Below are 15686 nucleotides of genomic sequence, written 5' to 3'. Positions count from 1 at the left end.
GGCCCCCCTTCACATTAGAGTCATCAGACAAAGTTCTATTGACTGTTGACATCTAGTGGAAGCCGTAGGAAGTGAAAACTCATCCATATCTCGCTGCAATTTCAATGAGAGCTTGGTTGAAAATCTGCCACCCTCAGAAAAAATCCAAACATGAAGTGGAACTTCTCAGGTTTTTGCCTGCCATATGAGTTATGTTATACTCACAGGCATAATTCAAACAGTTTTAGAAACTTCAGAGTGTTTTCTATCCAATACTAATAATAATATGCAAATATTAGCAACTATGACTGAGGAGCAGGCCGTTTACTCTGGGCACCTCTGTGCACCTTTCATCCAAGCTACTCAATACTGCCCCTGCAGCCATAAGAAGTTAATGTGAAACCTACAACCGATATTTCTTACCGACCTACCGGTACATCGCAGGTGTCAGCAGTGATGGAGATAAATTGGGTAAATTCAAATGTGGATTTACCTCACTATATCGCTATTGGATTAGCCAACTCTCCTTCGGCCGGTGAAATGGCCTATCACTCTGAAGGTCTCTCCTTCACACTTCTTGGACTTTGGTATCTAACTCAGCCGTCAATCGGTATGTCTCCGCTCTCTCTACTTTATATCTGCTGGCATTTTTTGTTGTGTACTGTCGGTTCCTCGCTGTGCTATACTAGTTGTTCTCTCACTTACTACTTAGCTATGTCAACCATGGTGGTTGGCTAGCTAGGCTAGTTTTCTGACTAAGAGTTATGCATTTCCAAAACCTTGATTTACTTTAATGTAGCTGTAAGCTAGGTGTTGATAGCAACACTGACACATGCAGTGCTAACGTAACGTTAGCAGGCTAGTAAACTTGCAAGCTGATTTGTAACTATACATAAAAAAATATTTAGGTTTAATTTGAAGTTGTACATATGAAGTTATTTCTGTTAAAGTTTACATTATAGGGAATAGGCTGGCTTGCAGGGTCCTGCATATTACGTAACACCCCACAAATGTTTTTTCCAGCATGACTTCATCATTCTGATCAATTTGATGCAATAACAACAACAAAAAATCAAAAGTGAGGTGTAACTTTGCTTTGGGACTTTTTTTATGCATATTCTAATGCGAATATATATATTACATGTGGTTATGTTTATGCTACCTACCCTTTAAGATCTTCATTCCTGAAAAGAGGGATATGATTTTCCTTCCATGAAAGTTAAAGCAGGCGCGGGCGTTCAGTCAGACACTCATTATGTCTGTCCAATCGGTCCTCCAATGTCATACTGTACATCCCAAATAGCATGCCGTTACCATATATAGTGCACTACTATTGACCAGAGCCCTATAGGTCCTGGTCAAAAGTAGTACACTTTAAAGGGAATAGGGACGGGTGCCATTTTGGACTAACAGACACAAGCAGGACTCCCTCACAAATCACTCTACCTCCATAACCAGACACTGCCCTGGCATAGCATACAGTAGGCTCAGGAAGCCAACACTACATACCAGAACCTTTCCCTATCCCAAAATGTACAGCCAAGTCCTCCTTTCCTGAGCTTTCCCAAAACCCAGGATGATTTTTAACGAGCCTGCTGCCTTTATGATTTAGCCTGGAGGGACTCTTATTAAAAAAGGTACTGGTGAATAACTGGGGGGTTGTTACACACTGAATTCTTTTACACTGGAAAAAACTACCATGTTTGATCCATTTGTCAGATCATTTGTTAAAAAAGAAAGGATCCAAAAATAACACGCTTTGGATTGGTCTGCAAACTATTTTTAATCAAATGTGTCAGCTAAATTTAGCAACTGTGCAGTTCTCTGAGCATAGACAGCAGTTAATCTACAGGGTGTGACTGGCGATGGGCTCAGATTTACGATATTCGACTTGAACTGTCAAAACACTAGCCTATACTACATTAGGGAACAGTTTGAGAACAGGGTAAACCAGTGTGGGAACACAAGAGAGGTACATTTTGGACTTGAGTGACATGACTTGAAACTCAACTTAATAGAAAATAAAATAACTTGAGACTTGACTTGGAGGCTCAAGACTCGACTTTGAATTGAGACTGATCACTTGAAATGGTATGGCCATGTTTTATAACGTAATGTCACAGAGTCTGGGGATTACACTCCACGCAGCTAGAGACAGTATCCGCAACATTGGTCCTTGCAAAAAAAACATGAAAGAAATTTGCTAGTGAAAACGCACTCTGCCGTCTGGTTGGACCAGCAAACTGTCAATCAACACAGGTCGGGTGAGCTAGCATACATCTATAGAAGAATCGGGTGCAGTGCAAAGTTTAAATTGTAGGGAGAGAGGATTGCCATAAATAAATATGCAGCTCCAAAAATTGTTTGGTAATCAAATATATTAATTGTTTGCAAGCTCACCAGCAATGGAGCGTCAAGCAACTATTACTAGCATATGCCTACTGGTCTTTTGGTAAAAATCCACCTTTCCAGAAACAAGTCTCTCACCGTTGCCGCTTGCTATAGACCACCCTCTTCACCCAGCTGTGCCCTGGACACCATATGTGAATTGATTGCCCCCCATCTATCTTCAGAGCTCATGCTGCTAGGTGACCTAAACTGTGACATGCTTAACACCCCGGCCACCCTACAATCTAAGCTTGATAACCTCAATTTCACACAAATAGTCAATGAACCACCGGGTACAACCCCAAATCTGTAAACACGGGCACCCTCATAGATATCATCCTAACCAACTTGCCCTCCAAATACATATCTGCTGTTTTCAACCAAGATCTCAGCGATCACTGCCTCATTGCCTGCATCCGTAATGGGTATGCGGTCAAACGACCACCCCTCATCACTGTCAAACGCTCCCTAAAACACTTCAGCGAGCAGACCTTTCTAATCAACCTGGCCCAGGTATCCTGGAAGGATATTGACCTCATCGCATCAGTAGAGGATGCCTGGGTATTCTTTAAAAGTGCCTTCTTCACCATCGTAAATAAGCATGCCCCATTCAAAAAATGTAGAACCAGGAACAGATATAGCCCTTGGTTCTCTCCAGACCTGACTGCCCTTGACCAGCACAAAAACATCCTGTGGCGTTCTGCATTAGCATCGAATAGCCCAAGTGATATGCAACTTCCTGGGAAGTTAGGAACAAATATACAAAGGCAGTTAGGAAAGGTAAGGCTAGCTTTTTCAATCAGAAATTTGCATCCTGTAGAACAAACTCAAAAAAAGTTCTGGGACAATATAAAGTCCATGGAGAATAAGAGCACCTCCTCCCAGCTGCCCACTGCACTGAGACTAGGAAACAGTCACCACTGATAAATCCACTATAATTGAGAATTTCAATAAGCATTTTTCTACGGCTGGCCATGCTTTACACCTGGCTACCCCTACCCCGATCAACAGCCCTCCACCTTCCACAGCAACTCATCCAAGCCTCCCTATTTGTCCTTCAACCAAATCCAGATAGCTGATGTTCTGAAAGAGCTGCAAAATCTGGACCCCCACAAATCAGCCTGGCTAGACAATCTGGACCCTCTCTTTCTAAAATTATCTGCCAAAACTGTTGCAACCCCTATTACTAGCCTGTTCAACCTCTCTTTCGTATCGTCTGAGATTCCCATAGATTGGAAAGCTGCCGCGGTCATCCCCCTGTTCAAAGGGGGAGACACTCTAGACCCAAACTGCTACAGACCTATATCTATCCTAACCTGCCTTCCTAAGGTCTTCGAAAGCCAAGATAAAAAACAGATTACCGACCGTTTCGAATCCCACCGTACCTTCTCCGCTATGCAATCTGGTTGTGGACTTCAGGAAACAGCAGAGGGAGCACCCCCCTATCCACATCGACGGGACAGTAGTGGAGAGGGTAGAAAGTTTTAAGTTCCTCGGTGTCCACATCACGGACAAACTGAATTGGTCCACCCACACAGACAGCGTTGTGAAGAAGGCGCAGCAGCGCCTCTTCAACCTCAGGAGGCTGAAGAAATTCGGCTTGTCACCAAAAGCACTCACAAACTTCTACAGATGCACAATCGAGAGCATCCTGTCGGGCTGTATCACCGCCTGGTACGGCAACTGCTCCGCCCACAACCGTAAGGCTCTCCAGAGGGTAGTGAGGTCTGCACAACGCATCACCGGGGGCAAACTACCTGCCCTCCAGGACACCTACACCACCCGATGTCACAGGAAGGCAATAAAGATCATCAAGGACAACAACCACCCGAGCCACTGCCTGTTCACCCCGCTATCATCCAGAAGGCGAGGTCAGTACAGGTGCATCAAAGCGGGGACCGAGAGACTGAAAAACAGCTTCTATCTCAAGGCCATCAGACTGTTAAACAGCCACCACTAACATTTAGTGGCCGCTGCCAACATACTGACTCAACTCCAGCCACTTTAATAATGGGAATTGATGGAAATTTATGTAAAAGTGTGTCACTAGCCACTTTAAACAATGCCACTTAATATAATGTTTACATACCCTACATTACTCATCTCATATGTATATGTATATACTGTACTCTATATCATCTACTGCATCTTGCCATCTTTATGTAATACATGTATCACTAGCCACTTTAAACTATGCCACTTTATGTTTATATACCCTACATTACTCATCTCATATGTATATACTGTACTCTATACCATCTACTGCATCTTGCCTATGCCGTTCTGTACCATCACTCATTCATATATCTTTATGTACATATTCTTTATCCCTTTACACTTGTGTGTATAAGACAGTAGTTGTGGAATTGTTAGGTTAGATTACTCGTTGGTTATTACTGCATTGTCGGAACTAGAAGCACAAGCATTTCGCTACACTCGCATTAACATCTGCTAACCATATGTATGTGACAAATAAAATGTTATTTGATTTTGATTTGGTTTCAGAGCTGGTCATGGGTGCACCTCAGCCACGCTCAAAGTCCTAAACGATATCATAACCGCCATCGATAACAGACATTACTGTGCTGCCGTATTCATCGACCTGGCTAAGGCTTTCGACTCTGTCAATCACCACATTCTTATTGGCTCAACAGCCTTGGTTTCTCAAATGATTGCCTGGCCTGGTTCACCAACTACTTCTCAGCTAGAGTTCAGTGTGTCAAATCGGAGGGCCCATGCCACAGAATTTAATTCTCGGGCCAACTCTCTTCTCCATATACATCAATGATGTTGCTCTTGCTGCTGGTGATTATTTGATCCACCTCTACGCAGACGACACCATTCTGTATACTTCTGGCCCTTTATTGGACACTGTGTTAACTAACCTCCAGATGAGCTTCAATGCCATACAACTCTCCTTCCGTGGCCTCCAACTGCTCTTAAATGCATGTAAAATTAAATGCATGCTCTTCAACCGAACGCTGCCCGCACCCGCCTGCCCGTCCAGCATCACTACTCTGGACGGTTCTGACTTAGAATACGTGGACAACTACAAATACCTAGGTGTCTGGATAGACTGTAAACTCTCCTTCCAGACTCATATTAAACATCTCCAATCCAAAATTAAATCTAGAATCGGCTTCCTATTTCGCAAAAAAGCATCCTTCACTCATGATGCCAAACATACCCTCGTAAAACTGACCATCCTACCGATCCTCGACGATGTCATTTACAAAATAGCCTCCAACACTCTACTCAACAAATTGGATGCAGTCTATCACAGTGCTATCCGTTTTGTCACCAAAGCCCCATATACTACCCACCACTGCGACCTGTACGCTCTTGTTGGCTGGCCCTCGCTTCATACTCGTTGCCAAACCCACTGTCTCCAGGTCATCTACAAGTCTCTGCTAGGTAAAGCCCCACCTTATCTCAGCTCACTGGTCACCATAGTAGCACCCACCCGTAGCACGCGCTCCAGCAGGTATATCTCACTGGTCACCCCCAAAGCCAATTCTTCCTTTGTCCGCCTCTCCTTCCAGGTCTCTGCTGCCAATGACTGGAACGAACTGCAAAAATCACTGGAGCTGGAGACACATCTCCCTCACTAGCTTTAACCTCTTTGGGCTGCAGGGGCAGTATTGAGTAGCCTGGATAAAAGGTGCCCATTTCAAACGGCCTCGTACTCAATTCTTGCTCGTACAATATGCATATAATTATTACTATTGGATAGAAAACACTCTCTAGTTTCTAAAACCGTTTGAATTATATCTGTGAGTAAAACAGAACTCATTTTGCAGCAAACTTCCTGACAGGAAGTGGAAAATCTGAAATCGATGCTCTGTTCTAGGGCCTGCCTATAAATGTGCTTGATATGTATTAGTATACATGCACTTCATACGCCTTCCACTAGATTTTAACAGGGAGTGAGAGAAGAAATGGAGTGTATAACTTGATCTAAGGTGGAATAAGAGCTCTTGGCATGACGTGACACCAATTTCCTGTTTTCTGGAAGGCGCGAGAAGGGACCGGGTATTGCCTTCTGAAAAGCTGTCGTTATAGACGGCTAATATCTCCGGCTTTGATTTTATTTGATAAATGTGACAATATCATCGTAAAGTATGTTTTTTCAATATAGTTTTATTAGATTATTGAAATTTTTTCAGGACGTTAGGCGTGTTGCGTTGTCTGCGTTTGTTCACGAAGGAGAGCTTCGCGCCACTTTGCTAGCTTTCCGTGCTAATTGACTGGAGAAGAGGACATTCTAAAACCAAACAACGATTGTTCCCGACAAAGGACCCTTTGTACAACATTCTGATGGAAGATCATCAAAAGTAGGACCCATTTTATGATGTTATTTCATATATCTGTCGAACATGTGTACTATTAGTTTGTGCCCAGATTTTGGGCACTCTCTCGGTATAACGTAAGCTGGATGTCGTAATGAAGTTATTTTTAGAATTCTAACACGGCGATTGCATTAAGAACTAGTGTATCTATCATTTCCTATACAACATGTATTTTTTAGTAACGTTTATGAATAGTTATTTGGTCAGAATAGGTGAGTGTCATAAAAATATCCGGACATTCTGGGAAAAAGATGCTACGTTAGCACAATGTATAACCACTGATTTCAACTCTAAATATGCACATTTTCGAACAAAACATAAGTGTATGTATAACCTGATGTTATAGGACTGTCATCTGATGAAGCTTATCAAGGTTACGGTAGTCAAAAATTATATATCTTTTGCTGGTTTGTTACGATTGCTAACTTTTGCTGCTGGTAAATGGCTTGTGTTTCTGGCTATTGTGGTAAGCTAATATAATGCTATATTGTGTTGTCGCTGTAAAACACTTAAGAAATCGGAAATATTGGCTGGATTCACAAGATGCTTGTCTTTCATTTGCTGTACACCATGTATTTTTCAGAAATGTTTTATGATGAGTATTTAGGTATTTCACGTTGGTGTCTGTAATTACTCTGGCTGCTTCGGTGCTATTTGTGACGGTAGCTGTGATGGTAGCTGCAATGTAAAACTGATTTATACCTCAAATATGCACATTTTTCGAACAAAACATAGATTTATTGTATAACATGTTATAAGACTGTCATCTGATGAAGTTGTTTCTTGGTTAGTTTGGTTGGTTCTTGGTTAGTTAGGTTGGTTTTGTGCATGCTACCTGTGCTGTGAAAAATTTCTGTCCTTTTTTGTATTTGGTGGTGAGCTAACATAAATATATGTGGTGTTTTCGCTGTAAAACATTTTTTTTTAAATCGGACATGTTGGCTGGATTCACAAGATGTTTATCTTTCATTTGCTGTATTGGACTTAATGTGTGTGAGTTAAATATTTCAAAAAAATATCTTTTGAATTTCGCGCCCTGCACTTGAAGTGGCTGTTGTCATATTGTGCCCGGCTTCGGGCTTGCAGCCCAAAGAAGTTAACCTGTTGGGGATGGGGGCGCTGTTTAGACTATTTATGCTAATGTGGCTAATTTTTTAAACGGCTTCCCACAAAATCCTTGATCGTACAATATGCATATTATTATTATTATTGGATAGAAAACAGTCTATAGTTTCTATAGGAGTTTAAATTTTGTCTCTAAGTGGAACAGAGCCCATTCTACAGCAATTTCCCTGACATGGAGTCAGATTTGAGAAATGTTGGCCACTTTTCTGAAGTCAGTTAAAAGGGCACTGTCGTTGCTATGACTATACGGACACTTCTTACGTCTTCCCCTGGATGCCTTTACGTGATGACGATTCCAACGGGGTCGATTGCTCGTTCACAGGCCCTACAAATGAAAAAAACCTTTAGCTAGCAAGTCTTTTCTTGCTGCGTAACGCGCGTGGAAGACACCGACCCTCTCCTGTTCCAAGCGTTAGTTTAGCCTGTTATATTTCTCCGGTTATCTTTTCACTCGTTATAGGAGTTACAAACATCATAAAGTAGTTAATTTAAAGCGTTTTATAGCAATTTATATCCGTTTAGTGCGATTTTGGGACATTTATTTTTGCAACGATGTGAAAAGTTGGGCACGCTTTTCAGTTCATCCCGAACGCAGTTGACATTTCCACATGGCAAGAGGACAGCTTTCCACCAAAAGACGATTTCTCCCAAGAAAGGATCCTTTGCCCAAGATACTGATGGAAGAACAGCTCAAGGTAGGACATTTTTATTATGATAAATCGTGTTTCTGTCGAAACATTTTAGTGGCTTAGGACGCCATGTTTTTTGACGTAGCTTCGCTTGGCGCAAACTGTATTGAAAAGTAAGGATAAATTAAAAAATGTAATAACGCAATTGTATTAAGAATTAAATTGTCTATCAATCCCTGTCCACCCTATATTTTTTAGTCACGTTTATGAGTATTTATGTATAAGAGTAGATCACTGTCTAAGTGGCGCAAGGACAAATTCTGACCAGCTGAGTTACATTTCACATTGTCTAACCATGATTTTGGTGGCTAAATATAAACATTTTCGATCAAACTGTATATGCATGTTGTAATGTGATGTTACAGGAGTGTCATCGGAAGAATTCTGAGAAGGTTAGTGAAAAAATTAATATCTTTTGGCGATGTTGACTTTTATCGCTCACTTTGGCTAGAATCAATGCTGGGCTGCTAATTGCTATGTGCTAAGCTAATATAACGATTTATTGTGTTTTCGCTGTAAGACACTTAGAAAATCTGAAATATTGTCTGTATTCACAGGATCTGTGTCTTTCGATTCGTGTATGCTGTGTATTTTTACGAAATGTTTGATGATTAGTAGTTAGGTAAACACGTTGCTCATTGTAATTATTCTAGTCCATTTGTGATGGTGGGTGCAATTGTAAACTATGAAGTCTACCTGAAATATGCACTTTTTTCTAACAAAACCTATCCCATACCATAAATATGTTATCAGACTGTCATCTAATGAGTTTTTTTGTTGGTTAGGGGCTATAAATATCTTAGTTTAGCCGAATTGGTGATGGCTACTGGTGTTGGTGGACAAATAAAAGATGGTGGATTATGCTAATGTGTTTTTAGGTAATAGATGTACATCTTTACATATTGTGTCTTCCCTGTAAAACATTCTAAAAATCGGAAATGTTGACTGGATTCACAAGATCTGTGTCTTTCATTAGCTGTATTGGACTTTAATGTGTGAAAGTTAAATATTTTAAAAATATATTTTTTTTGAATTTCGCGGCACTGGTTTTTCAGTGGGGGGGGGGGGGGGTGCCGCTAGCGCCACGCTGATCCTAGACAGGTTAACCAAGTCAGTGGCCAAGCCCACGTGAGCACAAACATGACATTGGCATCATGGACGCCCCCTTTTCCCAGAAGTGTAGAAAACCCACTTCCGACAATATGTACATTAGGCCAACAAGACAAACAGTGTGAGCTGAGAGGAACGTAATGGCTAGAAACTCTGAAAGTTTCAACAGAGAAGAAGAAAGACTCTGCAAGAAAATACAGGGACTGGAGTCCCCACATTGAAATGGCTACTACTCTATAGACTAGAAAGCATGCGGACGGTGTTGAACCGGACGTCACAAATGGTTAAGAAAGCTACAAAACTAAAGACTACACAGGAAAATTCAGTCTGCAGCTGTTTAAGTTCTTTAGCCTGGTAAACGCGACCGAGAACTCACCGGGTAGTACTCTGAAAGATCTATTCTGGAGAACATTTCCCTATCAAACGACCATTGGTATGTCTGACCTATCCATTATAACAGACACTTCCAGAACAAAGGGAACGAGCTACAACTACTTTGATCTCTGGTGGACAAACCAGAGACTTTCTGTCGACTGACTCTCCAGCAGATGGACCGGCGATTTCAGAGAGACAAAGGCATACACTCGTAAATATGTACATTTCAATTCCTTTCTAATGAGTAGCTGTTCATGTGCCAAGTATTACCATTTCCATCAGCTGTGTGTACGATAGTGGAGTCCTTTGTCTTTTCCCCCGCTCTTTCTTACCTGCCGCTCCCTTTTCATTTGGTGTAACAAGCCGTCATATCGGTTTAGTCCACTAAGGACTTTTCATTGTATCATGTTAGTAACCAATGTATAACCTGTGTGTGTTTATGTACTTCTGTGTGATTATTTAGTTAGTTAGTAAATAAATAGTTAAGCCAATTGATATATTGCTGATTCATCATGTATACTAGGGTTCGTGCATATATCCAAGAGTTTGCGACATTCAGAATGAGACTGATAGAAGATAAACACTTAATTAATGACTGATTGATGAGTGAAATGTAAGAGATATTTATATCTTTAAGAGTTCATTCGGAAAACGGGAAACTTTTTCCGTGGTGCCCCAAGATTGTGAATGAGTTAATTGTTACGGGATAAATTTAATCATCGTAATAATTAAACATAGATTTGATAAAACAATGGTCATCACATGAATGATAATCAAGACATGACATATTGATGCTCCCGTGCGAGAAATCTAAGATAGAATGAGGTATTCATTTTGCAGTCAGCCTATATAAAATTGAAAAGCAGATTACATTATGCACCCAGATTGTTATACACCATGGGAGTTGTAGACAAGAATCGTTGACGTGTGTGTTGCCATTTGAACAATACATAGAGGTTTCCTCCGTGTTGTTACTCTGACATAGTCAGTGTAGGGTTAGTGATTACATTTAGATTACATTTCACTAGAATCCGAGCCAGCCAATTATAGAAATTTTAGAAATAGAGCGTTGGGCCAAACGTGCTATTTCTGTCACTCGCGTCTTAGGATCGAGTTATTCGGTCAGTATTTATTTCTAGAGCGAGGGCATAGATCCAGCAATGTTATAAATTTGAGCATAGATCTATTAGTTGACCGGGCCAGAGTAGACAGCGTGGGAAGGCCACAGGCATATCTCCTTTTATGTTACAAATATTCCACTGTTTATCATAAGTGCCTATATGTTTGACAGTCTAAATTATAAATGATGCATTGCCTTGCATGTTGTTTGCCCAGAGGAGGATGGCGGGTCATGGATGAAGAAGCGCATCCCCTTCGGGCAGATGGTGCCACCGTGGGTGAGTGATTGCCCACCTGCAGAGAGAGACAGGGGGGCATATAATCCCAATCCACTATGCCACATAGGTTTGTAACTAATAAATTATCTATGATTTAGTTTTATTTGCTAGCAGAGAATGTTAAACAATACTGTGTGTGTGTGTGTGTGTGTGTCTGTCTGTGACTGTCAAGTGTCTTCACTGACATTTTCAACCTCTCCCTGACCGAGTCTGTAATACCTACATGTTTCAAGCAGACCACCATAGTCCCTGTGCCCAAGGAAGCGAAGATAACCTGCCTTAATGACTACCGCCCTGTAGCACTCACATCAGTAGCCATGAAGTGCTTTGAAAGGCTGGTCATGGCTCACATCAACACCATCATCCCGGACACCCTAGACCCACTCCAATTCACATACTGCCCCAACAGATCTACAGATGACGTAATGTCAATCGCACTCCACACCGCCCTTTGTCACCTGGACAAAAGGAACACCTATGTGAGATTGCTGTTCATCGACTACAGCTCAGCGTTTAACGCCACAGTGCCCACGAAGCTCATCACTAAGCTAAGGACTCCTGGAATAAACACCTCCCTCTGCAACTGGATCCTGGACTTCCTGACGGGCTGCCCCCAGGTGGTAAGAGTAGGCAACAACACGTCTGCCACACTGATCCTTAACACAGGGGCCCCTTAGGGGTGTGTACTTAGTCCCCTCCTGTATTCCCTGTTCACCCGCGACTGCATGGCCAAACACGACTCCAACACCATCATTAAGTTTGCTGACAACACAACAGTGGTAGACCGTGATCAACGACAACGATGAGACGGCCTATAGGGAGGTCAGAGAACTGGCAGTGTGGTGCCAGGACAACAACCTCTCCCTCAATGTGAGAAAGACAAAGGAGCTGATCGTGGACTATAGGAAAAGGTGGGCCAAACAGGCTCCCATGAACTTCTCTAGGATAGGGGACAGCATTTTCACGTTTGGATGAAAAGCGTGCCCAGAGTAAACTGCCTCCTACTCAGTCCCAGATGCTAATATATGCATATTATTATTGGATAGAAAACACTCTGAAGTTTCTAAAACTGTTTGAATCATGTCTGTGACTATAACAGAACATATTTGTCAGGCAAAACCCTGAGGACAAACCATTCAGATTTTTTTTTTAGGTCACTCTTTTCAATGGGTTTTCATTGGGAATCCAGATTTCTAAGGGACCTTCCTGCAGTTCCTATCGCTTTCACTGGATGTCAACAGTCTTTAGAAATTGGTTGAGGTTTTTCCTTTGAGAAATGAAGAAGTAGCCATGTTCAAAATGAGGCTCCAGTGAAGTATACTGTTTGTTAGAGGCGCGTGACCAGAAAGCATGCTACACATTGTTTTCCTCCGGTATTGAACACAGATCATCCCGTCTTCAATTTTATCGATTATTTACGTTAACCTGTCTAGGATCAGCGTGGCGCTAGCGGCACACCCCCCCCCCCCCCACTGAAAAACCAGTGCCGCGAAATTCAAAAAAAATATTTTTTTAAAATATTTAACTTTCACACATTAAAGTCCAATACAGCTAATGAAAGACACAGATCTTATGAATCCAGTCAACATTTCCGATTTTTAAAATGTTTTACAGGGAAGACACAATATGTAAAGATGTACATCTATTACCTAAAAACACATTAGCATATTCCACCATCTTTTATTTGTCCACCAACACCAGTAGCCATCACCAATTCGGCTAAACTAAGATATTTATAGCCCCTAACCAACAAAAAAACTCATTAGATGACAGTCTGATAACATATTTATGGTATGGGATAGGTTTTGTTAGAAAAAAGTGCATATTTCAGGTATATGGCATAGTTTACAATTGCACCCACCATCACAAATGGACTAGAATAATTACAATGAGCAACGTGTTTACCTAACTACTAATCATCAAACATTTCGTAAAAATACACAGCATACACGAATCGAAAGACACAGATCCTGTGAATACAGACAATATTTCAGATTTTCTAAGTGTCTTACAGCGAAAACACAATAAATCGTTATATTAGCTTAGCACATAGCAATTAGCAGCCCAGCATTGATTCTAGCCAAAGTGAGCGATAAAAGTCAACATCGCCAAAAGATATTAATTTTTTCACTAACCTTCTCAGAATTCTTCCGATGACACTCCTGTAACATCACATTACAACATGCATATACAGTTTGATCGAAAATGTTTATATTTAGCCACCAAAATCATGGTTAGACAATGTGAAATGTAACTCGGCTGGTCAGAATTTGTCCTTGCGCCACTTAGACAGTGATCTACTCTTATACATAAATACTCATAAACGTGACTAAAAAATATAGGGTGGACAGGGATTGATAGACAATTTAATTCTTAATACAATTGCGTTATTACATTTTTTAATTTATCCTTACTTTTCAATACAGTTTGCGCCAAGCGAAGCTACGTCAAAAAACATGGCGTCCTAAGCCACTAAAATGTTTCGACAGAAACACGATTTATCATAATAAAAATGTCCTACCTTGAGCTGTTCTTCCATCAGTATCTTGGGCAAAGGATCCTTTCTTGGGAGAAATCGTCTTTTGGTGGAAAGCTGTCCTCTTGCCATGTGGAAATGTCAACTACGTTCGGGATGAACTGAAAAGCGTGTCCAACTTTTCACATCGTTGCAAAAATAAATGTCACAAAATCGCACTAAACGGATATAAATTGCTATAAAACGCTTTAAATTAACTACTTTGTGATGTTTGTAACTCCTATAACGAGTGAAAAGATGACCGGAGAAATATAACAGGCTAAACTAATGCTTGGAACAGGAGAGGGTCGGTGTCTTCCACGCGCGTTACGCAGCAAGAAAAGACTTGCTAGCTAAAGGTTTTTTTCATTTGTAGGGCCTGTGAACGAGCAATCGAGCCCGTTGGAATCGTCATCACGTAAAGGCATCCAGGGGAAGACGTAAGAAGTGTCCGTATAGTCATAGCAACGACAGTGCCCGTTTAAATGACTTCAGAAAAGTGGCCAACGTTTCTCAAATCTGACTCCATGTCAGGGAAATTGCTGTAGAATGGGCTCTGTTCCACTTAGAGACAAAATTTCAACTCCTATAGAAACTATAGACTGTTTTCTATCCAATAATAATAATAATATGCATATTGTACGATCAAGGATTTTGTGGGAAGCCGTTTAAAAAATTAGCCACATTAGCATAAATAGTCTAAACAGCGCCCCCATCCCCAACAGGTTAAAGAATACCTAAAGTTGTATTACAAAAGTAGTTTGAAATGTTTGGACAAAGCTTACAGGTAACTTTTGAGATATTTTGTAGTCACGTTGTGCAAGTTGGAACCTGTGTTTTTCTGGATCAAACGCGCCAAATAAATGGACATTTTGGATATATATCGACGGAATTAATCGAACAAAAGGACCATTTGTGATGTTTATGGGACATATTGGAGTGCCAACAGAAGAAGCTTGTCAAAGGTAAGGCATGAATTACATCTTTATTTCTGCGTTTTGTGTCGCGCAGGGAGGGTTGACATATGATGGTCTGTGATTGTTAGCTGGGGTGCTATCCTCAGATAATAGCATAAATCTGACACGTTGGCTGGATTCACAACAAGTGTAGCTTTAATTTGGTATATTGAATGTGTGATTTCATGAAAGTTTAGTTTTTATAGTAATTTATTTGAATTTGGCGCTCTGCATTTTCATTGGATGTTGGCCAGGTGGGACGCTACCGTCCCACATATCCCAGAGAGGTTAACATCAACGAGGCTGTGGAGCGGGTTGAGAATTAAGTTCCTTGGTGTCCACATCACCAATGAACTATCATGGTCCAAACATACCAAGACAGTCGTGCCTTTTCCCCCTCAGGAGACTGAAACGTTTTGGCATGGGCCCCCAGATCCTCAAAAGGTTCACAGCTGCACCATCGAGAGCATCCTGACTGGTTGCATCACGGCCTGGTATGGCAACTGCTCGGCATCTGACCGTAAGGCGCTACAGAGGGTAGTGTGAACAGCCCAGTACATCACTGTGGTCAAGCTTCCTGCCATCCAGGAACTATATAATAGGCGGTGTCAGAGGAAAGCCCATAAAGTTGTCAGAGACTCCAGTTATCCAAGGTATAGACTGTTTTCTCCACTACCGCTTGGCAAGGGGTACCAGAGCGCCAAGTCTAGGACCAAAAGGCTCCTCAACAGCTTCTACCCCCAAGCCATTAAACTTCAGAACAATTCATAAAAATCACCACCGGACAATTTACATTGACCCCC

At 41.4% G+C, this 15686-nt stretch overlaps 1 protein-coding gene across 2 annotated transcripts in view; it reads right to left on the bottom strand.

Moving 5' to 3' along the window:
* LOC129815419 (SPRY domain-containing protein 3-like) overlaps window positions 1–15686 on the bottom strand; it is a 115302-nt gene that overhangs the window by 91082 nt on the left and 8534 nt on the right. Inside the window, exon 4 of one of the 2 annotated variants that reach the window (XM_055869217.1) lies at window positions 11331–11428. The exons of the other annotated variant lie outside the window; for it this stretch is intronic. Coding sequence (XP_055725192.1) covers window positions 11331–11428 — 98 coding nt within the window. The remainder of the gene's footprint in view (window positions 1–11330; window positions 11429–15686) is intronic. 2 annotated transcript variants of the gene reach the window in all.

Source organism: Salvelinus fontinalis, chromosome 18 (assembly GCF_029448725.1).
Source record: "Salvelinus fontinalis isolate EN_2023a chromosome 18, ASM2944872v1, whole genome shotgun sequence".
Taxonomy (NCBI): Eukaryota; Metazoa; Chordata; class Actinopteri; order Salmoniformes; family Salmonidae; genus Salvelinus; species Salvelinus fontinalis.
The sequence above is the reverse complement of the archived record's forward strand: the minus strand, read 5'-3'. Positions and strand labels throughout refer to the sequence as shown.